Raw genomic sequence first — 26,458 nt, forward strand, 5'->3', positions numbered from 1 at the left:
TAGAAAAGCTCAATAAAATATAAATAACTCCTTCTAAAAGGAACAGATAGCTGACATCACAATAAGGAATTACTTGAAAATACTGAAGGAAAATGAAATCACTGGGATATAAGCAAGTACGGAAATTGCTTTTGTTTCCAGAGTGTCTTTCCCTGGCAAATTTAAACTTTCATTTTGAAGACTTCGTGGGTAAGAGGGCAGAAACCAAAGGCCAATGTCTATACAAGGTGAAGAGTCTAATAGGGGGCCCTTCCACTATTATTTCAGACTTCAAAATATCTATACTCTTAGGATAAACATAGAGTGATAAATAATCAGAGCTCTCCAGCAGATTTACAATCTGGGTTTCATTGCCTGGGGTTTAAGGAAACGTAAGTCTTGAACTTGGTTTAGGGTGATCTGAAATCATTTGTGGCCATAGGGTCTGCCAGAAGTAAATATATATCTTTCCTGAAGGACGGTATCTTCATCCTTGGTCTCAAGTTGTCTGCCTAAATCATTTTCCAATTACAGTGACTAGCACACACTCAAAAGAAACCAGATAAATGGCGGAAACAACAGACCACAGAAACAGACATACAAAAACTTCCAATAATGAAATTACAAACAAGGCACTGCGACACAAAAGGAATGAGTTAAAAGAAACAGTTCTGGTTCTCGAAAATTGTTTCACCCCATTCGGGAAGTTAAACATTCTGTGCTCTTTGAAGGTAAACTAAATTCATATTTGTTTCTTTCTTTTCTTTACCTCACAATTAAGCCACACTACTTTGCACAGGAACATATAAAAAGTATTTTAAAAAAAAGCAATATAGGCAACAAATGAATAGTAAAAACAATATGTACCATAGAACTTCAGAAAGTTAGACTTTTTCCCTAATGACATGTTTTGATAATGAATATTGGAGAACTGCATCTTAAAACATTTGAGAATTCAAAAACTTCACCAAATAAATAAGATATAATTGAAATAATACAACAGAAATTTTTTCACATATTAAATGTTTTTAATGAAAATGAACTATGGTTTACATAGGAATTTCAGGCAACATTCAATCCAACTAAACTGTGTATAATAAAAACATCTGTTAAGTTCTTTACTGTCTCAAGTCCTATGATATACTTAGCTTTCGATCCAATAATGTCATCACATTAAATGAGTTAGGTCTCTTTCTCCCCTAATTTTCTTAAAAACATAGACACTCTCTTAACAAACCTTTACTTAGGAAGTTATCTCTGTTGCCTCTCTGAATACTGATTCTTCAGCACTAGCTACTTGATAGTATATGTGCATCTTTCTCCCACCAATAAAGTTGTCTGCTTACCAGAAGCCAAGTAAATTTATTTCCAACTTTTTATCCCACTTGTGCTTTTTACTACAATTATATCATTTGTTGTTTAAATGTGAATGCAAACAAATCATGACAAAAATTATGAATGCTTTGGAAGGACTTGATAAAGATGGGTGCCTAAGAAATATTGCTGTTGAATTATGGGTATGGCTGAAGCAAATGTTAAAAATCAGAGGAGGGTTGGAAACATTTAAAAATTCTATAATCAGATTCCTTTGCAAATGTCTTATGCGTATGTGCATGTATCACATTTTACAAGTCTCCATTTTAACCATCTTTTAAAATTAACAAAATGTGCCAGAGACCCAGGTTCAATTCCCGATGCCTGCCCATGCAAAAAAATAAAAAATAACAAAATAACAAAATAAATGAGTTTTCATATTGTTATGAAATAGGACTCTATTGTCTGGAATAGGGTCTTGAATTTCACTCCCAACCTCAGACTCTATAACTTTAGGTACCTTGTTTAACCATGTAGACTTCAATCTCATTCTCTGTAAATGGGGATAATGCTGTGCTGGTTTGAAAGGATTATGTACCCTAGAGAAGCCATGTTTTAGTCCTGACCCATCTCACAGAGGTAGCCATTTCTTTTAATCCCTACTCAGCACTTTAGGTTGGGGACTTGATTACATTATCTCCACGGAGATGTGACTCCGCCCATTCCAGGTAGGTCTTGATTAGCTTAGTGGAATCCTTAAAAAGAGGAAACATTCTGGAGAGAGAAACAGACCCGTGAGAGAGTCACAAGAACCAGGAGAGTCCACGCAGCCAGAGACCTTTGGAGATAAAGAAGGAAAACGCCCCTGGAGGAGCTTCATGAAACAAGAAGCCTGGAGAGAAAGCTAGCAGATGTCACCATGTTTGCCATGTGCCTTTCCAGCTGAAAGAGAAATTCTGGACTTCATCAGCACTTCTCAAGTGAAGGTAACCTCTTGATGGTGCCTTGATTGGGACATTTTTATAGACTTGTTTTAATTGGGACATTTTCGTGGTCTTAGAACTGTAAACTTGCAACTTGATAAATTCCCCCTTTTAAAAGCCATTCTGTTTCCGGTATGCTGCATTCCAGCAACTAGCAAACTAGAACAAATGCCTGCCTAATAGAACCAAGCAAAATGTAAAGCATCTAGTAGGTCCTCAATAAGTAGTAACTACTATGAATACTGTTCTAAAGAAGAAACAAAACATGGATGTAAAAACATGAAGGCAAAGAAAAGTAGACTAGCAAGGCGGAAACAAGATGGCTGGACTGGGAATAAGAGGATCCCCTGTGTTTTGGGTTGAATTGTGTCCTCTAAAAAAATATGTTGAAGTGCTAACCCCCAGTACCTCAGAATGTCAACGTATCTGGAAGTTGGGTTGTTGCAGATGTAATTGGTTTAGATGAGGTCATACTGGGTAGGATGGGCCCTTAATGTAATATGAGCGGAATTCCCATGTAAAGAAAAGAGACACAGTGACATGTGACAATGGAGGCAGAGACTGGAGTTCTGCAGCTATAAACCATAATGCCAAGAATTACCAGCCATCACTAGACGCTAGGAAGAAGCAAGGAAGAATTCTTCCTAGAGCCATCAGAGAGGGCATGGCTCTGACAACATCTTAATTTCAGACTTCTTGCCTCCACAGCTGGGAGGAAATAAATTTCTGCAGTTTTGAGCCACCAAGCTTGTGATAATTTATTACAACAACCCTAGAATATTAATATATACCCCAGAATACTGTGTGAAAAGTGATTACTGATCATTTTGTATGAACAACATCATTAATAAGTTCACACTTACAAAAGAACATTTGTAATGATTAAATTGAACACAAATTTAAAATAATGTGGAATAGGCTTTAAAATCACTGAGCACGGGTGCCTGAGAAAATATTTATTAGCCTTCATGGAACTATAGCTCTTTAAATTTGCATTACTTAAATGGCTCATTGCCAAAAATTTAAACCTGGTCTCAATCAGAAAGAAGGGAAGCCCCATAGGAGCTTGTTTTGAATAAACAGCAAAGATCACCATTTGACTACCAAACAGGCACAGTTCCAAGTGGTTCTGTAATAAGTTCGTTTACAAATAGATTTATTACCCAGGCAAAGTAATAACTAGACAGGAGACAGAACTGCCTTTCCCAGTCCATAACTGACCCTGAAATCCAGTTTCAGCAAAGGGCAGAAACCAGCTCCATGTCAGGGGTAAACACAGGTGTGCACTGGTAACCAGCCTGTCAGTTTGTCTTACCTGTGCAATGCTGTGAAGAAGATTTGGCAAAAAGAGATATCTTTTTTCAGTCCTTAACCCAGAGATAAAATCTCACCTTTTGCCAGACAAAACTAAAACAAACAAGTATAACCACGCAGTAAGCACAATTATTACAATTGAAGACAAAATCCAATAAGAGGGATTTTTATCATTTGGACATCTTCTGCTTACGTATTTTCCCTGCAGTATCAGCAATAGGATTTTTACAGGGGGGAAAATATTTACGATTCTGTCCAAGAAAAGCTGACTTTGAATTTGGAAGAGTATTTTTAGATAAATCAGAACGGAGGATTTTGATTATGCCTGGCACGATGCTGAGGGTTCTGCAGAGGCAGTGTAGGCCCCTTCTCCAATCAGAACTGAACCAACTGTGTCTTGTTTACATATCGGAAAGCTCTATTTTAAGAAAAGGATCTACTTCTAAAAACGAATCTGAAAACCACAGACATAAACTATATAAATTAGTTGTCATGAGCGTTCACAGAAATTAATGGAGGTAGGTAGCCCTCTGCTGGATGAGAGAGATTAAATCCATTCGCTCTTAAGTATTATTTGAGGAACTAAATGTGTTCATAAGACTTAGACAACTTCTTTGAATGCTTGCTACATTTATTTTCTTGTTTACTGATTATTTTTCTGTTTTGCAGGAGAGAGTCAGGAAGTATCCTATGTGCCAAGCCATACAGTATACCATCAAGCTAGAAGAAACTAATGCAAATTGTAAATTAAATACTACAATTTTTGTCCTGAGAAAAATAGAAATTTGACAGAGAAAGTAATATTAGAGCACAAGGAAGATATTTGTAGCTTCTCTGTTATCAAATCACTACCTATGATTATTCTTAACCTCACTCTATGTTAGCTCAAAATATTTATAACTAATTTGTAAAAACACATTATGTATTTATACAGTCTCAAACTGTACACTAATATGTAGTAAGTCATGTCTAGTCTTGTACATATGTGGGTCATGCAATTCATTAGACTCTTTGTATGGAGTAAGAAAGTTTCTAAATAGGTTGGTAGAACTATTCTAGAATATTCAACTCTCTGGATGTGCAAACACAGTTATGTCAAGTACTAGAACAACAATGCTGTCTTTACAGAAAATGTTTCACAAATGAACCATTAGAAAATTATTTGATGTGTGCTTGAAAGTTTAAATAGTAAGGTTTTAAAATGCATAGAAACAGAAAGTAGGTTAAGAGTGGATGGAAAGAGGGGAGAAGGGAGAGTTGTGTCTTGATGGGTAGAGAGTGTTTGTGAATTTTGGAAAAAAAATTAAGGCTTTGAGTGAGTCCAGAAATATTCTCTTACGAGTTTGAATCAATTTTTAGTCTATTTTATTTCACATACATAATTTCAAAATCCCATCTTCCTTTTGTATTGGTTAAAACTGTCCCCTTGCTTCCAACCCTCTCTTACCTTTCTCCAAATGCCCACCCTCTGGCACTACTGCTTTCCTAAAGCAACTGATGAAACCGTGCCTGCTATGCAGTCTATTCAAGGCTCCTCTCCTCGCAGCAGGAGCCACTTGATATTTACTTCCCAGTTCTATGGATCTTGCCCTGAGGCAGGAAGGGTTTAAGGAGTTATTTTTCAGTTCTCCAAAATCCTGGATCAATTCACTTTGGTGTCCCAATTCAGGTAACTTGGTTTAAGCTTAATGTCAAAATATAATCCTGGCCTCATCTGGAACTGCTTAGGACTCCATAAATGCAACCTGCTGACAAGATTTCCTGTTACCAATTACTCATCATTCCACTAAATATTGAACATTCTTGCTCTGAGTTCTCATCTCCAATTTTGCCTGCCTACTGGGATACCCCTGTCATTATATTAGACTTTCTCAATCCCATTGGAGAACCAATTATTTCCTGGGGCCATTTTCTGGCGTTACCCCACCCACTGAGTGTATTAAATCTAGCTATTTCTGCTGTTCACTGTCCTTAACTAGACACTGCCAGTTATTTTCTATTCCACCAATTTTAAATCCCAGACCTGCTTCTCTTGCTTTTTCTTAGGATTTCATCTGTTTTTCACAACTCCTTTCTCTTCCTCAAAATAACACTCTTGATTTGTAATGCTCTCTTTGTGATAAAGGTTTTTAAAATTTTTACAAAAGAAAAAAACTTGCTTTACTTTTTCTCCTCATTTCCTAACCTAGGATTCCTACCATGTCACCACCAAAATCACAAAGCCATAGCATCTAACTTAAAAAACAAAAAAGCAACCTTAGCATGTCACCTAAGGAATGGGGATGCTCATAAGTTGGGGTTCGACCCTTAGCTTATTATTGAAAGGAACGACAAGCTCAGGAATAATAATGTGGGCAAAGGACGTTTAACATTCAGCTTTTTTTCAAATGCAACCACATGGTTAGATCAAATCCCGGGTTTCTGAACCCTGAGATATTTTTTTAAATACTGCTTGAGTCAACATTTTCTGGAAGAAAGAATTAGAGGGTGGGATGAGGAAAGAGATGAAAATTACAACTAATATTTTTTAACTTGCTAAAACCCAAAGATCTGTGTTTAATTACAAATCTAGGTTTAATTATTTTTCTCTTGTTTTATATTTAAGCAAGCATTCAAATGTGCACACATATTCCATTTCTTGGAAAATGACTAATGGCTCTATCTATTATGTACTCTCTATCAACTTTATATAGCTGACTTTTAAAACACTGACAATAAAAGCTTATACTTTAAAATGTTGATGAATCATTAGAGGCACAAGTAATATTCAGTAATGCATTTTCAGAAATCCTGTGTGCTTCAAAAGCATGAAAGCAATATGCATTTTGCTTAGTGCTAGCAGTGTTCCAAATTATTCTAGTCACTTAGAATAAATTCATGGTGATCTATACCAGAGGGACATTTGACTACTTTCAAAAATTGCCATTAAAACATTACTAACATTTCTCTCCTTCATTTCAAAAGACATTTTCCACCTAAAAGAAATATTCAGTCTCCATTAATACTAGTTTTAAAGCAGCTGATCTTTTCATACCCTGAAGTCGCTTCCTGTCCATCTAAAAGTTTATTTCTTAGTAATAAATGCCATATTTTCTTATATGGATGTTATGAAAAGTAAAGTAAAGGCAAGCACATGAAAGTTTCAAGTAATGTTGATGTAAGGCATATCAAAGTATTTGCATTCTACTTTAAGGCCATTTTAATTTCATGCTTTGGACTGCAGCACATGAAGTTGCAAAGAAACTCTATTTGTGAAATAATTACATTGGGGTAGACAAATCAGAATTGTATTTACATAGGCTTGATAAGACATCAGATTTTAAATTAAAAATATATTGATTTTTCTAAGTAGGTGAAGATAAGTAAATTAAACAAAACAAGGGGGGAAAAGCAATTCTGTAATGAACAGTACAAAATAAAATAGCATGATGTTTTAACTTTTTATTTTTGCCTGTTTCCTCAACCCTTTTCCCCCACCCTGGGCCATGCTTTCCTTTTGACTCAAAAGGAGAAAAAATAGACAGTTAGAGGAAAATAACCTGGAAGAATGGAAAGGAACAGAGAATGGAGTCAGTACTGAGAGCAAGACAAAGGACAGAAGAACTAAGAAAAGAGCGCCCTAGACATTCAGGTCAACCTACTTATGTGGTTACAAGACACCTGGAAATATTTCACTAAGTTACTAATGCCTTCCATGTTTCCAAATGTAATAGAGATTTACCATTCTTCGTATTATGTGACCTTTTCACAATATTTTATACAGTCGAACTTTCCTTCTTTTGTTTTCTCTGCTCTTTTCTCAGTTCTGGGACTCTAGACTCTCCTGTTTTTCCCCCTATCTTTTCAGCTATGCCTCAGTCTTCTTTGGAGCATCTTCCTTTGCCATCAAAATTCAAATGTTGGAGCTACTCAGAACTGTCCTACAGACTCCTCTTTCTTCACCCTATACACACACCCTATACACGGCATCTACTCCCACAGTTTTAAATCTCGCTTATGGGGCAAATCCAAGTTTCTATCAATGACTCTGACCTTTTCTCTGAGCTACTAACTTGACATAGCCATTTGGGTGTCTTAGAGGAATCTCTGGATCTTTCCCCACGATTGTGTTCCTTTTTTAGTCTTCCCCATAACCGAGATAGCACCCAGCCAAAAACCTGGGAATTAGCCACATTCATTCTTACCTTGAGTCTTATAGCTTTTTCCACCAAAATGTATCATGATCTCTCACCAGTTCTATTACAATAACCTCTTATTAGCTACCCAATTCTACTCCCTTTGTCCTACATTCCTCTCAGTACAAAGTTGCAAGTTATAATTTGTATCCTGCTTAGCAATTGCTTAAACAATTTTGATGGATTCCCAATGAATTTAGTAAACTAAGTCCAAATCCTTAATATTATTACAAGCCTTCAAGATCTGACCCCTTTCTTTGCTCCTCTATTCTGATTATCCTCCACTGACATTGACCTTCTATCATTCCCTACACATTCATGTAAGCTTTCATCTCACTTTTTGCGTGGACATAAGCCTTCATCTCACTTTGGTAAATATCTACGAGAGTAATACTTGGATCATTGTAAGAAACTGCCAAACTGTCTTCCAAAGTGACAATCATTTTGTATTCCCAATAAAAGTGAATGAAAGTTCCTGTGTACTTCACATCCTCACTAGCATTTGATATTGGCAGTTTTTTGGATTTAAGCCTTTCTGATAGATGTGTAGCATACCTCATTGTTTTAATTTGCAATCCCCTGATGATATATGATATTGACCATTATTTTGTATGCTTTTTGCAATCTGTATAGCTGATTTGGTGAGGTGAGGTGTCTATTCAGACCTTGTACTCATGTTTTAATTGAGATGCCTGTCATTTTACTGTTGAACTTTAAGAGTTCTTTATATATTTTGGATACAAGTCTTTTGGGGATTGGATCATGTTTCCCACAAAAGGCATGTTCAGATTCCAAGCCCTGGTCCTGTGTGTGTGAACCCATTTGTAAAGAGGACCTTTGAAGATGTTGTTGGTCAAGGTGTACCCAAATTAAAGGAGTGTGGCCCCTAATCCAATACGGCTGAAGTTTTTAAATGCAAAGGAAATTCATCGCAGCAAAGAAGCCACAGGGAGTACCCAGAATCTGTAAGTCAACTGAACCCATAAGAGAAAGGAGAAGACACCATTATTTGCATTATCATATAATATAAAAGCTAAGGACCAAGGACTGTTGGCAATAAGCTCCACAATGCCACAAACTTCAGGGAGAAAGCATCACCTTACTGATGTTTCAATTTTGGACTTCCCCTAGCCTCAAAACTGTGAGCCAATAAATTCCCGTGGTTCAGGCCAACCAATTTTATGATATTTGTTTTAGCACCTGGGAAACAAACAAAGTGCTTCATTAGATATGTGTTTTTCAAGTATTATCTCTCAGTCTTTGGCTTGTTTTTTCATGTTCTTATCAGTGTCCTCAAAAAAGCAAAAGTTTTTAATTTTAATGAAATCCAATTTATCAATTTTTTTCTTTCTTAAATCATGCTTTTAATAGTTGTATCTAAAAACTCATCACCAAAAGAAGTGTAACAAAGTATCAGTGGCTGAGAGAGTTCACAACAAAAACAAAAAAAAGTCAATTGTGATGATTAAAAAATATTTATTCCTTCTAGCCTCCTATATTCCGGACAGCTAGAAGGGAAAATCTTACAGGATGGTATGGTAGCCCATGACAAATTCTGGGATCTTTCCTGTAACTATATGTTGAAGAATGCTTTAAAAACTACTGTTTTTACTTTCTTTGCTTTGTATATATGTTATATTATACAATTTTTTTAAGTTTTTAAAAAAATCTCATTATCAAACCCAAGGACACAGATTTTCTTCTATGTTATCTTCTAGAAGTTTTATAGTTTTGCATATTACATTTAGATTGAAGATCCATCTTGTGAAAGGTGTAAGGTCTGTGTATAGATACTTTTATTTTTTGCAGGCGTATGTCCAGTTGTTCTAGCAAACTTGTTGACAAACCATCTTTTCTCCAATGAATTTCTTTTGCTCTTTTGTCAAAGATCAATTGACTATACTGTATGGGTCTGTTTCTGGGCTCTCTTTTCTGTCCCATTGATCCACTTACCTATGTGTGCTGGTTTGAAAGGATGTATGTACCCTACAAAAGCTATGTTTTAATCCTAATCCCATTTAGTAAAGGCAGCCATTTCTTATAATCCCTATTCAATACTATATGTTTGAAACTGTAATTAGATCATCTCCCTGGAGATGTGATTTAATCAAGATGATTGTTAAGATGGATGTCTCTACCCATTTGAGTGGGTCTTGATTAGTTTCTAGAGTCCTATAAAAGAGGAAACATTTTGGAGAGAGATTCAGAGAGAGCAGAGCAGAACGACATAGCCACGAGAAGCAGGGTCCACCAGCCAACCTTTGGAGATGAAGAAGGAAAATGCCTCCCGGGGAGCTTCATGAAACAGGAAGCAAGGAGAGAAGGCTAGCAGATGACAGCGTGTTTGCATGTGCCTTTTCAGATGAGAGAGAACCCTGACTGTGTTTACCACGTGCCTTCTCACTTGAGAGAAAAACCCTGAACTTCATTGGACTTCTTGAACTAAGGTATCTTTCCCTGGATGCCTTAGATTGGACATTTGATTGGGACATTTTCTCAGCCTTGGAACTGTAAACTAGCAACTTATTAAATTCCTATTTTTAAAAGTCATTCCATTTCTGGTATACTGCATTCCAGCTAGCAAACTAGAATACTATGTTGTCACCAATAGCATATTATCTTGATCAGTCACTTTATACTGAGTCAAGAAGTCAACTAATGTTAATCTTCCAACTTTGTTGTTCTTAAGTAATGTGTTGGCTACTCCTGCCTTTTCCTTTCCATACGAACTTTAGAATCAGGTTTTCAATGTCCACAAAATAATTTGCTGAGATTTTTACTGATTTTCATATTGAACTTATAGATCAAGTTGGGAAGAACTGACATCTTAAAAATATTGCACCTTCCTACCAATGAACATGGAATATCTCTCCATTTATTTAGATCTTTGATTTCCTACATGAGAGATTTGCAGCATGTATCTGGTGCATATTTTATTAGATTTATGCCTAAGTATTTCATATTTTTGGGTGCTAACTCACACTATCATCACATAGTTGTATATTCATCAACATGATCATTTCTTAGAACATCTGCATCAATTCAGATAAAGCAATAGAAAGAAAACAGAAAAAAAATCATGCATACCACACCCCTTACCCCTCCCCTTCACTGATCACCAGCATTTCAATCTACTAAATTTTTTTGACATTTGTTTCCCCTTATTTATTATTAATCCATATGTTTAACTTGTCTGTTGATGAGGGAGACAAAAGAAGCATCAGACACAGGGCTCTCACAACCACAGAGTCACACTGCGACAGCCATATCATCATACAATTATCTTCAAGAAGCACGGCCACCAGAGCACAATGCCACATTTTCAGGCAGTTTCCTCCAGCCTCTCCATGACACCTTAGCTAAAAAGGTGATATCTATTTAATGGGTAAAACTAACCTCCAGGGTAACCTCTTGACTCTGCTTGGAATCTCTCAGCCATTGACACTTTATTTTGTCTCATTTTGCTCTTCCCCCTTTTGGTAGAGAAGATTTTCTCAATCCCTTGATGCTCAGTTCCAGCTCATTCTAGGATTTCTGTCCCACATTGCCAGGAAGGTCCACACCCCTGGGAGCCATGTCCCACATAGAGAGGGGGAGGGCAGTGAGTTTGCTTGCTGTGTCAGCCAGGAGAGAGGCCACATCTGAGCAATATCTGAGCAAGGTTCTCTTGGGGATGACTCTTAGGCCTAATTTTAAGCAGGCTTAGACTATCCTCTGCAGGATTAAGTTTCATGTGAACAAACCCCAAGATTGGAGGCTCAGCTTTGACTGTCCCCACTGCCTGTGAGAATATCAAGAATTCTCCACTTGGGGAAGTTGAATTTTCCCCCTTTCTCACCATTCCCCCTAGGGGACTCTGCAGATAGTCCCTATTCACTGTTCAAATCATTCTGGGATTTACCTGGGCATCACTCTGAAGAAACCTACAAAATCTCATGCCCTACACAAGGTTCCAAGTTTATGGTGTTCGGTTAAGCTGTCCACATAAACTTAGGAAATGCACAAGTCAAAATATAAAGGTGCATCCTTTATATTTTGCATCCTTAAGGTGCATCCATGTTGTTACGTGCTTCAAGTCAAAATATAAATTTTGTACCAAATAAACTTTTTTTGCTTGTCTCACACATACATTAAAGTTTTAAAATATTAATTACCATCTATTTTCAACACCCTGCATTATTGACATTCCTTTGTTCTTCCTCATGCAGAAACATTTTGAAATTTGCACATTTAGTCACTATCATTATGCACCCTATATTATACCATCCTAGATTATATCATCTCAATCTTTATTGTCTATCTTTCCTTCTGATTTCATTTGTGTCCCCAAGCCTCCTCCCTCTATCATTCTCCCATTCAGCTTCATTCAGTGTTCTAACATTATTGTATTATAGTTAGGTAGCATTGTGCTATCCACTTCTGAATTTTTACAATCAGTCCTGTTGCACAATCTGAATCCCTTCAGCTCCAGTTACCCAACATCTACCCTATTTCTACCTCCTGATGGTCTCTGTTACCAACTGAAATTCTCCAAGTTAATTGCTAATGTCAGTTCATATCAGGGAAACCATACAGTATTTGTCCTTTTGTTTCTGGCTAATCTCACTCAGAATAATGTCCTTAAGGTGCATCCATGTTGTTACGTGCTTCATGACTTTATTCTGTCTTGCAGCTGCATAATATTCCATCGTATGTAAATACCACAGCTTGTTTAGTCACTCATCTGTTGATGGACATTTTAGCTGTTTCCATCCCTTGGCAATTGTAAATAATGCTGCTATAAACATTGGTGTGCAAATATCCATTTGTGTCCTTGCCCTTATGTCCTCTGAGTAGATACTTAGCAATGGTATTGCCAGATCAATTGGCAATTCTATACTTAGCTTTTTGAGGAACTGCCACACTGCCTTCCACAGCGGTTGTACCATTTGATATTCCCACCAACAGTGGATAAGTGTGCCTCTTTCTCCACATCCTCTGCAGCACTTATCGCTTTCTGTTTTATTGATAATGGCCATTCTGGTGGTTGTGAGATGATATCTCATTGTGGTTTTGATTTGCATTTCCCTAATAGTCAGGGAAGTTGAGCATCTTTTCATGTGCCTTTTGGCCACTTGCATTTCCACTTCTCAGAAGTGTCTCTTCATGTCTTTAGCCCATTTTGTAATTGGGTTGTCTGCCTTTTCGTTGTTGAGTTAAACAATCTCTTTATATATTCCGGATACTAGATCTTTATCTGATATATCATTTCCAAATATTGTCTCCCATTGTGTAGGCTGTCTTTTTTACTTTCTTGATGATCTTTGATGCACAAAAGTGTTTAATTTTGAGGAGTTCTTAATTTATTTATTCAATGCTCGTGCTTTGGGTGTAAAGTCTAGGAAATCGCCTCCTATTATAAGATTGGCAAGATGTTTCCCTGCATTTACTTGTAAAAAGTTTATGGTCTGTATCCCTTCCGCTCCAATTACCCATTATCTTACCCTGTTTCTAACTCCTGCTGGACTCTGTTACCAATGACATATTCCAAGTTTATTCTCTAATGTCCATTCACATCAGTGGGACCATACAGTATTTGTCCTTTAGTTTTTGGCTGGACTCACTCAGCATAATATTCTCTAGGTCCATCCATGTTATTGCATGGTTCATAAGTTTATCTTGTCTTAAAGCTGCATAATATTCCATCGTATGTATATATCACAGTTTATTTAGCCATTCTTCTGTTGATGGACATTTTGGCTGTTTCCATCTCTTTGCAATTGTAAATAACACTGCTATAAACATTGGTGTGCAAATGTCCATTTGTGTCTTTGCCCTTAAGTCCTTTGAGTAAATACCTAGCAATGGTATTGCTGGGTTGTATGGCAATTCTATATTCAGCTTTTTGAGGAACCGCCAAACTGCCTTCCACAGTGGTTGCACCATTTGACATTCCCACCAACAGTGGATAAGTGTGCCTCTTTCTCCGCATCCTCTCCAGCACTTGTCATTTTCTGTTTTGTTGATAATGGCCATTCTGGTGGGTGTGAGATGATATCTCATTGTGGTTTTGATTTGCATTTCTCTAATGACCAGGGACATTGAGCATCTCTTCATGTGCCTCTTGGCCATCTGTATTTCCTCTTCTGGTAGGTGTCTGTTCAAGTCTTTTTCCCATTTTGTAATTGGGTTGGCTGTCTTTTTGTTGTTGAGTTGAACAATCTCTTTATATATTCTGGATACTAGACCTTTATCTGATATGTCATTTCCAAATATTATCTCCCATTGTGTAGGCTGTCTTTCTACTTTCTTGATGAAGTTCTTTGATGCACAAGTGTTTAATTTTGAGGAGCTCCCATTTATTTATTTCTTTCTTCAGTGCTCTTGCTTTAGGTTTAAGGTCCATAAAACCACCTCCAGTTGTAAGATTCATAAGATATCTCCCTACATTTTCCTCTAACTGTTTTATGGTCTTAGACCTAATGTTTTAGATCTTTGATCCATTTTGAGTTAACTTTTGTATAAGGTGTGAGATGCGGGTCTTCTTTCATTCTTTTACATATGGATATCCAGTTCTCTAGGCACCATTTATTGAAGAGACTGTTCTGTCCCAGGTGAGTTGGCTTGACTGCCTTATCAAAGAGCAAATGGACTAGATACAAAAACTCAAAAATGGACAGCACAATAATACCTAATTGTAAAGTAATCATGTTAAAACACTGAATGAATCTGCATCTGAGCTATAGGGTTTTTTTGTTGTTGTTGTTTTTTACTATTATTACTACTTTTATTTCTTTTCTCTATATTAACATTTTATATCTTTTTCTGTTGTGATGCTAGTTCCTCTAAACCGATGCAAATGTACTAAGAAACGATGATCATGCATCTATGTGATGATGTTAAGAATTACTGAGTGCATATGTAGAACGGTATGATTTCTAAATGTTGTGTTAATTTCTTTTTTTTTTCTTTCTTTCTTTCTGTTAATAAAAAAAAATAAAATAAAAAGTTTATGGTCTAATGTTTGGGTCTTTGTTCCATTTTGAGTTAATTTTTGTATAGGGTATAAGATATGGATCTTCTTTCATTCTTTTGCATGTGGATATCCAGTTCTTTAGGCACCACTTATTGAAGAGACTTTTCTGTGCCAGGTGAGTTGGCTTGACTGCCTTATCAAATGTCCATAGATGAGAGGGTCTATATCTGAGCACTCTATTCGATTCCTTGGTCAGTATATCTATCTTTATGCCAGTACTGTGCTGTTTTGTCCCCTGTAGCTTCATAATATGCCTAAAAGTCAGGTAGTGTGAGGCCTCCAACTTCATTTTTCTTCCTCAGGATATTTTTAGCTATTTAAGGAAACTGTCCCTCCAGGTAAAATTGGTTATTGGCTTTTCTATTTCTGAAAAGTAGGTTTTGGGGATTTTAATTGGTATTGTATTGAATCTGTAAATCAATTTAGGTAGAATGGACATCTTTACTATATTTAGTTTTCCAATCCATGAACACGGTATGCCCTTACATTTATTTAGGTCTTCTGTGATTTCTTTTGACAATTTCTTGTAGTTTTCTTTGTATAGGTCTTTTGCGTCTTTAATTAAATTTATTCCTAAATATTTTATTCTTTTGGTTGCAATTGTAAATGGAATTTTTTTCTTGATTTCCCCCTCAGACTGTTCATTACTAGTGTATAGAAACACTACAGATTTTTTTTTAACTTTTTAAATGGGAAACTATTATATCTTCTTTTATTATCAATGGCATACATTTGATGTCAAAGAAATTAAGTTAATTTTCCAAACTCAAAACTTTTGCAACTACATGAAATTTCCATTTTACTGGAAGGTTTATGTAACACTAGTTCAAAAGCATTTCTCTAAAACTACTCTACCACTGCTCCTTTTGAATTATTTTAGTCATCCCTAACTTCACCAAAGAGCTTGAATTTAAACAAAAATTTCAAATGACTAACTTTTAGAAAAGTGAAACAAAAAACAGTAATCAACTAATTGTGGCCATTAATCCCCAACAAAATACCTTGTCAAAATGTGTCTTCTGAGAGGTTTTTGAAGCTAGGAGCTTCAAAAAACAAGGCAGAACAAGAGTACAATAACAGAAGCTTTTGCAACTTAAGCATTCCATAGGCCTAAGCCTGGCAGACACAAGGCAAAGCATTTTCCTGCAAACTAAATGCCCTCCAGTGTTTCCATCTAGTTGAGCTTTCAGAGATAAAGGCCCAAGATAATATCATCATTACATATACACCATGTTGGCTGTGGTTCCATTAATTATGTCTGAAGAGTTTAATACCCATCCAAGTCCAAAGGTGGAAGAACACATAAACTGGTATGGTAATTGGCAAGAGCAGGCTGTAAAAGCACAGGCTGGTTGTACTAGTGCAGCCATGTGGGAAGTTTTCTTCAACAGAGGCTGAATAGAACAGTCCTGCTAAAGAGACCAGTGGAATAAGGACAGTCAATGTAGGAAGAGACAGAAACATTCTCCTTCCCCACTTATTGCCTGCCACCCTGACTTTTTCAAAAGTATACAGGATTAGTAGAATTTCTTTGTTGTGTGTTTTCTTTAAATTATGATCTACTGCTGCTCCATTTCTTATTGCTTCTTATTTTGATGTATCATCCTAGCTGCCTGTGGTATCATATTAGGAATGCCATCAATGATCGGATACGCTATTCCCAACTCTTCATTAATCAATTCATGTGTTGATGCTTCATATCTGAGCAGCTTCTTGGAGAGCGGGCACACCAAGAACTCCAGCAGCACTGGGTCGAAGGTGCAGGGCGGCTCCTCTGCCCTCCTGTTCCTATCCGCCGACTGCCCTAGTCCAGACGTGTGCAGCCACCGTCAGTCAGCTCCATCCGGCCAGATCCCGCCCCTCTCCCCCACCCCACTACAGATTTTTGAGTGTTGATCTTGTAACCTACCACTTTGCTGTACTCATTTATTAGCTCTAGTACTTTTGCTGTGGATTTTTCAGGGTTTTTGACATATAGTATCATATCATCTGCAAACAGTGAGAGTTTTACTTCTTCTTTTCCAATTTTGATGCCTTGTATTTCTTTTTCTTGTCTAATTGCTCTGGCTAGAAATTCCAACACAATGTTGAATAACAGTGGTGACAGTGGACATCCTTGTCTTGATCCTGATCTTAGGGGAAAGTTTTCAGTTTTTCCCCATTGAGGATGATGTTAGCTGTGGGTTTTTCATATATTCCCTTTATTATGTTGAGGAAGTTCCCTTCTATTCCTATCCTTTGAAGTATTTTCAAGAAGAAAGGATGTTGAAATCTGTCAAATTCCTTTTCTGCATTAATGGAGATGATCATGTGGTTTTTCTGCTTTGATTTGTTGATATGGTGTACTACATTAATTGATTTTCTTATGTTGAACCATCCTTGCATACCTGGGATGAATTCTACTTGGTCATGGTGTATAATATTTCTAATGTGCTGCTAGATTCGATTTGCAAGAATTTTGTTGAGAATTTTTGCATCTATATTCATTAGAGAGATTGGTCTGTAGTTTTCTTTTCTTGTAATATCTTTGTCTGGCTTTGGTATGAGGGTGATGTTGGCTTTGTAGAATGAGTTAGGTAGCTTTCCCTCCTCTTCAATTTTTTTGAAGAATTTGAGCAGGATTGGTACTAATTCTTTCTTCAATGTTTGGTAGAATTCACATGTGAAGCCATCTGGTCTTGGGCTTTCTTTTTGGGGGAGCTTCTTAATGACTAATTCAATTTCTTTACTTGTGATTGGTTTGTTGAGGTCGTCTATTTCTTCTCAAATCAATGTTGGTTTTTTATGCCTTTCTAGGAAGTTGTCCATTTCATCTACATTGTCAAATTTATTAGCATAAAGTTGTTCATAGTATCCTCTCATTACTTCCTTTATTTATGCGGTGTCAGTGGGTATGTCTTCTCTTCCATTTCTGAATTTATTTATTTACATCCTCCCTCTTCTTCTTTTTGTCAACCTCGCTAAGGGTCCATCAATCTTATTGATTTTCTCATAGAACCAACTTCTGGTTTTGTTGATTTTCTTGATTGTTTTCATGTTCTCAGTTTCATTTATTTCTGCTCTAATCTTCATGATTTCTTTCTTTTTGCTTGCCTTGGGTTTAGTTTGCTGTTCTTTCTCTGGTTCTTTCAAGTGGACAGTTAATTCCTCGATTTTTGCCCTTTCTTCTTTTTTGATATAGGCATTTAGGGCATACATTTCCTTCTTAGCACTGCCTTTGCTTCATCTCATAAGTTTTGATATGTTGTGTTTTCATTTTCATTTGCCTCAAGATATTTACTGATTTCTCTTGTAATTTCTTCCTTCACCCATTGGTTGTTTAAGTTGAGCCTCCATGTATTTGGAATTTTCTGGCACTCTGCCTATTATTGATTTTCAGCTTCATTCCTCTATGATCTGGGAAAGTGTTTTGTATGATTTCAATCTTTTTAAATTTACTGAGACTTGTTTTGTGACCCAGCATATGGTCTATCCTTGAGAATGATCCATGAGCACTTGAGAAAAAGGTGTATCCTGCCATTGCAGGGTGCAATGTTCTATATATGTCTGTTAAGTCTAGCTCATTTATTGTATTATTCAAATTCTGTTTCTTTATTGAGCCTGTCTAGATGTTCTGTCCATTGATGAAAGTGGGGAATTGAAGTCTCCAACTATTATAGTAGATGTGTCTATTTTTTTTTCACTGTTTTCAGTATTTGCCTCATGTATTTTGGAGCATTCTAGCTCAGTGCATAAATATTTATGATTATTATGTCTTCTAATTGAATTGTTCCTTGTTCTAGTTTGCTAGCTGCCAGAATGCAATATACCAGAAATGGAATGGCTTTTAAAAAGGGGAATTTAATAAGTTGCTAGTTTACAGTTCCAAGACCGAGAAAATGTCCAATTAAAACAAGTCTATAGACATGTCCAATCTAAGGCATCCAGGGAAAGATACCTTGGTTCAAGAAGGCTGATGAAGTTCAGGGTTTCTCTCTCATCTGGAAAGGCACATGGTGAACGCGGTCAGGGTTCCTCTCTCTTCTGGAAAGCCACATGGAGAACATGGTGTCATTTGCTAGCTTCTCTCCTGGCTTCCTGTTTCATGAAGTGCCCCAGTGGACATTTTCCTTCTTCATCTCCAAAGGTCGCTGGCTGGTGGACTCTGTGTTTCATGGCTATATCATTCTGCTCTGTTCTCTCTGAATTTATTTTTCTCCAAAATGTTTCCTCTTTTATAGGACTTCAGAAACTAATCAAGACCCACCCAAATGGTTGGAGATATGTTGTCACGTAATCCAGCTTAATAACCACTCTTGATCAAATCACATCTCAAGGGAGATGATCTGATTACAGTTTCAAACATATAGTATTGAATAGGGATTATTCTGCCATTATGAAATGGGATTTAGATTAAAACATGGCTTTTCTGGGGGACATACATCCTTTCAAACCAGCACATTCCTTTTATTAATACATAGTGTCCTTTTTTGTTTCTTTTAACTGTTTTTCATTTGAAGTTTAATTTGTTGGATATTAGTATAGCTACTCCTGCTCTTTTCTGATTGTTATTTGCATGGAATATCTTTTCCCAACCTTTCACTTTCAACCTATGTTTATCCTTGGGTCTAAACTGTGTTTCCTGTAGACAGCAGATAGATGGGTCCTGTTTTTTAAATCTGTTCTGCCAGTCTATGTCTTTTGATTGGGGAGTTTAATCTACTAACATTTAGTGTTATTACTGTACAGGCAGTACTTTCTTCTACCATTTTGCCTTTTAGATTTTATATGTCATATCTCATGTTTCTTCTTTTTACCTTTACTGATAGTCTTCATTTCTATACTCTTCTCCACACCTCTCTTTCCTGTCTTTTCTTATCTGTCTCTAGTGCTCCCTTTAGTATTTCTTGAAGAGCCAGTCTCTTGGTCACAAATTCTCTCAGTGAATTTTTGTCTGCAAATGTTTTAATTTCCCCTCATTTTTGAAGGACAGTTTTGCTGGACATAGAATTCTTGTTTGGCAGTTTTCCTCTTTTAGTATCTTAAATATATCATCCCACTGTCTTCTTGCCTCCATAGTTTCTGCTGAGAAATCTGTGCATAGTCTTATTGGGCTTCTCTTGTATGTAATGGATTAGTTTTCTCTTTCTGCTTTCAAGATTCTCTCTTTCTCTTTGACATCTGACATTCTAATTAGTAAATATCTTGGAGTACATCTATTTGGATTATTCTGTTTGGGGTATGATGCACTTCTTGGATCTATATTTTTAAGTCTTTCATAAGAGTTGGGAAATTTTCAGTGATAATTTCCTCCATTAGTTTTTCTCCTCCTTTTCCCTTTTCTTCTCCTTCTGGGACACCCACAACATATATATTCATGCACTTCGTGTTGTCATTCAATTCCCGGAGTCCCTGCTCATTTTTTTTTTCATTCTTTTCTCTATATTTTCTTTTGCTTGTCAGATTTCAGATGTCCCATCCTCCAGTTCGCTAATCCTATCTTCTGCCTCTTGAAATCTGATATTGTAGGTTTCCATTGTTTTTTTTTTTTCATCTCTTCTACTGTGTCTTTCATTCCCATAAGTTCTGTGATTTGGTTTTTCAGACTTTCAATTTCTTCCTTTTGTTCATTCCTTGACTTCTTTATACCCTCCCTCAATTCACTGATTTGATTTTTGATGAGGTTTTCCAGGTCTGTTCAAACATTCTGAATTAATTGTTTCAACTCCTTTATCTTCTTTGCATTGTCAGTTTGTTCCTTTGACTGGGTCATTTCTTCAATTTTCCTAGTAAGATTCATTATTTTTTGCTGGCATCTAGGCATTTAATTACCTTAATTAGTTATTCTGGAGATTGTTTTCACTTTTTTTTTTCTAGGATTTTCTTGCTGGATGACTTTGTTGTCTATCTGTTCTTTGACATTCAGTTCAGCTTATTCTAGTCCTCTAGCTTAGGTTTTGTTTAATATATCAGAATTTTTCACTTCTTCTTTTTTTTTTTTTCTTGCCCTACCTATATGGTGCCTTTCACCCCCATTTAGGAGGGCCTACTTAGGTTTTATAGGCCTCAGTCAGATTTTCCCAGACCAAACAGGTCTCCTCTCAGGAGGAAAGAGTCACCTGCATCAGTTTTCCCTGAGGGTGAGACCCAGAAGATTGAAAGACTTTCCTATGAAGCCTCTGGGCTCTCTGTTTTTCCTATCGTGCCCAGTATGTGGCACTGTTCTGCCTGCAGGTCCCACTAGCATAAGGTGATGTGGTACTTTTAACTTCAGCAGACTCTCCCTGCTGGGGTGAGGTGGAGACAGAGGAAAGATTGTAGGCTGGCTTTTATCCCTTCACTTTTCCAGACCCTGGGGTCTGAATTCCTTAATCCTTAAATCCTCAGAGATTCCACCTGAGCTGGGCCCCACCCCTCTCCTGGGGAAGTCACAGGCTCCAGACAAGCTCTCAAACAAGCTCAATTCTGCCTATGCCTGGGCAGCGGAGCCCAAGCAGCCTTGCAGCTGTATGCAAAGAGGAATCAATCTGTAGACACACAGCAAGAAAAGAGAAAAAGAAAAATCCTTTTCAGAGCAGGACCCCACTCCTCAGTTTGCCAATCAGGAGCTTAACTTGGTACTTTGCTCTGTGTATCTCCAGGTCCTCTGTGCTCCCTCCTTTCCTGGAGGGACCTTTCCAGATCCAAAAAAAACCTCTTGTTTTTTTTCTTTTTTCTGTCAGCCCTGCCCCCTCTGCACTGGGGCAAAAACTAGGGACCTCCACTTTTACACGAGGTACAGCTGAGCTGGGGACCTACTTTTAGTAGTCAGAATTTGCTAATTCCACAATTGGAGTTTTGTTGGACTCAGCCCTTGCTGCTAGTAAAGTTCCTTTCCTTTCCCCTCTGGGAAGCAGCCTGTCGGGGAGGGGTGCTAGCCTCCGGGCATGGAGAACTCACGGTTCTGGGGAGGGGGGTCACACCTGGTTCAGCTGGTCCAGACTGGGGTATGCTGTGTGTTCAGTCACTGATGCGGCCTCAGCAGCTGTTCTGTACTGTTTCTGTTTCAGGTCATTTTACTAGCTGCTCTGGAGGATGAACTAAGTCCCACACCTCGCTAAGCCACCATCTTGGCTCTCTACCAGCTAGATTTTTTAATGTTCTTTATCAAACTGAGGAAGCTCCCTTGTATTCCTAGTTTGCTGAGAGTTTTTATTAAGAAGGGGTATTGGATCTGTTCTACAACGAATTGTTGTGATGTGCATTGAATTTTATTACTTTTTTGTATATATGTTATTTTTCACAAAAAAAAGGAAAAAAGTCAATTGTGATAAATGCACAGCTATATAAGATATCATGAACCACTGATTGTATACTTTGTATGATTACATGATATGTGAATATATAATATATATCAATAAAAAATAATTTAAAAAATGGGTATTGGATTCTATCAAAAGCTTTTTCTAAATCTATTAGTATGATCATATTATTTATCTCCTATAATCTGTTTATGTGATGGATCAGATTAATAGTTGTTTTTTTTTTAATTTAGTTTCTGGGCAAAATAAACCTCTATTAATTGATTTTTGAATATTAGTTTAGTCTTGCATACCTGGAATAAATCCTATTTGTTCATGGTGTTTAATTATTTTTGTATATTGTTGGATCCTACTTGCTAATATTTTGTTAAGAAATCACAGATCTATGTTCCTGAGAAATATCAGTCTGTAGGTTTTTTTTTCTTATAATTTCTTTATCTGTTGTTGGTAGTAGGGTAATTCTGTCCTCATAGAATGAGTTAAAATGTGTTCTCTCTGCTTCTGTTTTCTGGAAATGATTATAGAGAATTGGTATCATTTTTCCTTAAATATTTGGTAGACTTCACCAGTAAAACCATCTGGGCCTGAAGCTTTAATTTTTTGAAGGTAATTATTGATTTGATTTCTTTAATACAGCTATGTTTATTAAGATCATCAATTTCTCCTGTGTGAGCTTTGGTAGCTTAAGTTTTTCAAGGAATTAGTCTACTTTCATCTAGCATCAAATTTGTGGACATAATATTCTTTATATCCTTTTAATGTCTACAGGATCAGAAGTGATGGCCCCTCTTTCATTTATGGTATTAGTAATTGGTATCTTCTCTTTTTTCCTTGTTTACCCTGACTAGAGGTTTATCAGTTTTATTGATCCTTTCAAAGAACTTGCTTTTGGCTTTATTGATTTATTCTGTTACTTTACTGTTTTTTATTTCACTGAATTTTGTTCTAATTGTTATTATTTACTTTTTCTGCTTGCTTTAGGTTTATATTCCTTTTCTTAATTTTTCTAAGGTGATAGCTTAGATTATTGGATTTTGGATCATTTTTCTTTTCTAATATTTGTATTCAATTCTATAAATTCCCCACTAACCACTGCTTTTACTCTTTAATTTTGCTCGTCTGTATTTTTTAATTTTTCAAAATAGGTTTAACACATTTCATAGGGAAATATAGAAAGGAAATGGAAACTCTTAAACATGGCTTGCTGAAGATCATATGGCTCGTTTTTATTGATCACTAAGATGTTGGGCTTTCGTATTACCTAGGGTTCTCTAGAGAAACAGAATCAGCAGAAAATATTTGTAGATATAAAATTTATGAAACTGTCTCACGTAACCATGGGAACGTAGAGTCCAAAAACTGTAGGGCAGGCCGTGAAGCTGACGACTCCAATGAAGGGTCTGGACAAACTCCACAGGAAAGGCTTGCTGGCCGAAGTAGGAAGAACCTGTCTCTTCGGAATCCTCCTTAAAAGCCTTCCAGTGATTAGATTAAATGTCACTCATTTGCAGAAATGTCCTTATAGCAACAGACAGGCCAGCACTTGCCCAACCAGACAAATGGGCACCACCACTTGGTCAAGTTGACACATGAACCTGACCATGACAGCTTTATTAATCACTTCTAGTCAGATCATAAGTGTGCATGTATTTATGCGTACATACAATAGAAAAATAACTATTGCCATTTTGGTTTCTTCCCTTAGCTAATGACTAAACCAAATTTCAGAGTTATCTTTGTAAAAGCTAAAATAATTAACATTGCTCCAATGTCTGGAGGGTTCTCATTTCTCTGAATCTGTGTCTACAGAGTTTCTTGATTGAGTCTGAAAATTCATACATTTTCAAATATGGTCAACCTTAGGCAAAAATTATAAAGTGTTTGTCCACGCAGTGCCTCTTGGAATGAATGTGCAAAAAAAGCAGGTAGCTCTGAAAGTGATGTAACACTAATTAGTCCTAATTTATTTTACCTTTGGATTAGGAAAAAGATTGAACTTAACACAATGCACTCCCTAGCTACATAACAGCTAGTAGCAGCCAGATCCACTGGATGGAATACTGTCTAGAAGTCACCCAGAAAATAGAAATTATATCACTGCATGTCCTAAAGTTATTCATAACCCATTTCACATAAGTACTAATAACTTAATTCTGGCAAAGTGGAGAAAAACAAGTAGGATATAACATTCTATGGGCAAAATTTAGGGGAGTGAATACTTATCATCAATGCATGTGGCACAATTTGCTACAAAGATCATAGTTGAGAAATTAATCACTTCATATAGACAATTCTAACACAGCAGGAGGATACTGAGTTGCTTTGAGCAATCAAATGAGATAAAAAGTGGCACTGGACAATTCTGTAAATAACAGACAATATTAGCCAGAACCGTAACTGAATGAGTGGTCATATTATACCACAGAAAGGTCAAATAAAATAGCCCTTGATGGCTTTAAAAGCAATTTGATATTGGTTTGGCCCAAGGTACATGCTATTGTAAAAGGAAGTAAAATTTAATACATAGACTTACTGAAATACTAGCTTGAAATTAAAACCAGACTTAGGCAAGTGGTGAACCAGTAGGGTGGGCCTTCTAGACACTTACTTGCATGAGGTAATGTGGCTAAGTTGGCTTAACCTTTAAAAAGCTGTTCTCCCTCCTTGTTCTGATTTTTAAAAAATTATTTGGGTACATAGCTGCCAGAGTAAAGGCTAAATTTCTCAGCCTCCTCTGCATCCAAGTGTGGTTACATGACTGAGTGCTGTCCAATAGAGAGAGAGGGAAAAAAAGATCATTTCCAACTTTTGGAAGTGTCCTTAAAAACAGGACAAGAATTTTCCACCCCACCTATTTTAGTTTCCTTGGCTGTTCAAGCAAATATTATGCAGGGGGTTGGCGTAAACAATGGGAATTGATTAGCTCATAGTTTTGAGGTTAAGAGAAAGTCCAAATCAAGGTGTCATCAAGGTAATGCTTTCTTTCCAAAGATTGGTATTCTGGGGCTGACTGCTTGGTCCTTGGCTCCTTTGTCACATGGCAATGCACATGGCAGTCTCTCCTGGCTTCTCAGTTCTTTTCTGGGTTCTATTGAATTTCAACTTCTTGCTTCCCATGACTTTCTCTCTATCTGTCTGAATTTCATTCTGCTTATAAATAACTCCAGTGATAGGATTAAGGCCTGGGGTGGGTCACACCTTAACTAAAGTAATCTCATCAAAAGATTCTACCTACAATGGTTTCACACTCACAGAAGGGATTAAGTTTAAGAACATGTTTTTCTGAAGTACACTCAACTCCAAACCACCATACCACCTTTCTCAAATCTACAGGACAGGATGGTTAGAGCCCAAGCCATCAGCTCAGGCTGTGAGTTGGGATGCTCATATTGAAGATAGCAAAGCAACAAGAAAGAAGGACCCAAAGTTCCTGACCAGATGCAAAGTTCCGTAACCCCAGGCTACATATGTCTATATTTATATTTATATGAAATGAATTTCTATCTAATTCCAACCACTGTGACTGTGGGTTTTCATCACTTCCAGTGAATAATAAATTAAGCCTAATTAATGAAGAGATCAGTGAGTCTTTTGGCAAAGAGCTCATCCAAAGAGAAAAAGAAGAGAGACGTAAAGAAATTCATCCAGTAACAAAGTCTTCATTAAAAAAGGAACAGATGGCTTCTTTCATAAGGATTTAACTAAGCTCCTTAGTGGCCCTCATATTTGAACCTTATAGAAAGAATCAGGATGAACTTTGTAAGACACTAGAGCACAAGCAACACTACTTCAGCAGGCCTTCACTACAGCACAATGGAGAAGGGGAGTGCTAGTCAGACAACACGGCTCTTCGGCATCTCATTGGCACTAGTATCTCAGCAGAATGAAGCCACAGAGCAATGCGCAATGGAAGGAAAAGAAAGATGTGCTCCCACCTATGTTCCTAGGAGCATTATTCACAATTGCCAAAAGATGGAAACAATTCAAGTGCCCATCCACAGAAGAGTGGATAAACAAAATGTGACATATACATACAATGGAATATTATATACAGTAAGACAAAATGACGTCCTGAAGCACATGACAAGATGGATGAGCTTGAAGACATAATGCTGAGTGAAATAAACCAGACACAAAAGGACAGATACTGTACGATTTCACTTTTATGACCTTGGTAAAGGTAAAGTCAGAGGCTTATAATACAGAATGTAGGGGACCTAGAGATACATGGATGCTAGAAATGGGTGAATGGTTAGCTAATGGGGTTGAACTTAGATGTAAGGGAATGGATAGAAGTGAAAGCAGTTTATTAGTGGGTCTATAAGCACTATTGCCATAATGAAGGTGAACATGATTGAAAGGAGTGGTATAGAGTCATGTATCTGCCTGATTAACATT

At 36.9% G+C, this 26,458-nt stretch overlaps 2 protein-coding genes across 3 annotated transcripts in view; both read right to left on the reverse strand.

Moving 5' to 3' along the window:
- ANK2 (ankyrin 2) overlaps window positions 1-26,458 on the reverse strand; it is a 767,321-nt gene that overhangs the window by 258,783 nt on the left and 482,080 nt on the right. The gene's annotated exons all lie outside the window — the stretch shown is intronic.
- LOC143668429 (phosphatidylinositol N-acetylglucosaminyltransferase subunit Y) lies at window positions 15,804-16,320 on the reverse strand. Its single transcript, XM_077143215.1, has one exon. It carries the CDS (start codon window positions 16,242-16,244, stop codon window positions 16,029-16,031), a length of 216 nt encoding a protein of 71 aa, XP_076999330.1. The 5' UTR covers window positions 16,245-16,320; the 3' UTR covers window positions 15,804-16,028.

Source organism: Tamandua tetradactyla, chromosome 24 (genome assembly GCF_023851605.1).
Source record: "Tamandua tetradactyla isolate mTamTet1 chromosome 24, mTamTet1.pri, whole genome shotgun sequence".
Classification (NCBI taxonomy): domain Eukaryota; kingdom Metazoa; phylum Chordata; class Mammalia; order Pilosa; family Myrmecophagidae; genus Tamandua; species Tamandua tetradactyla.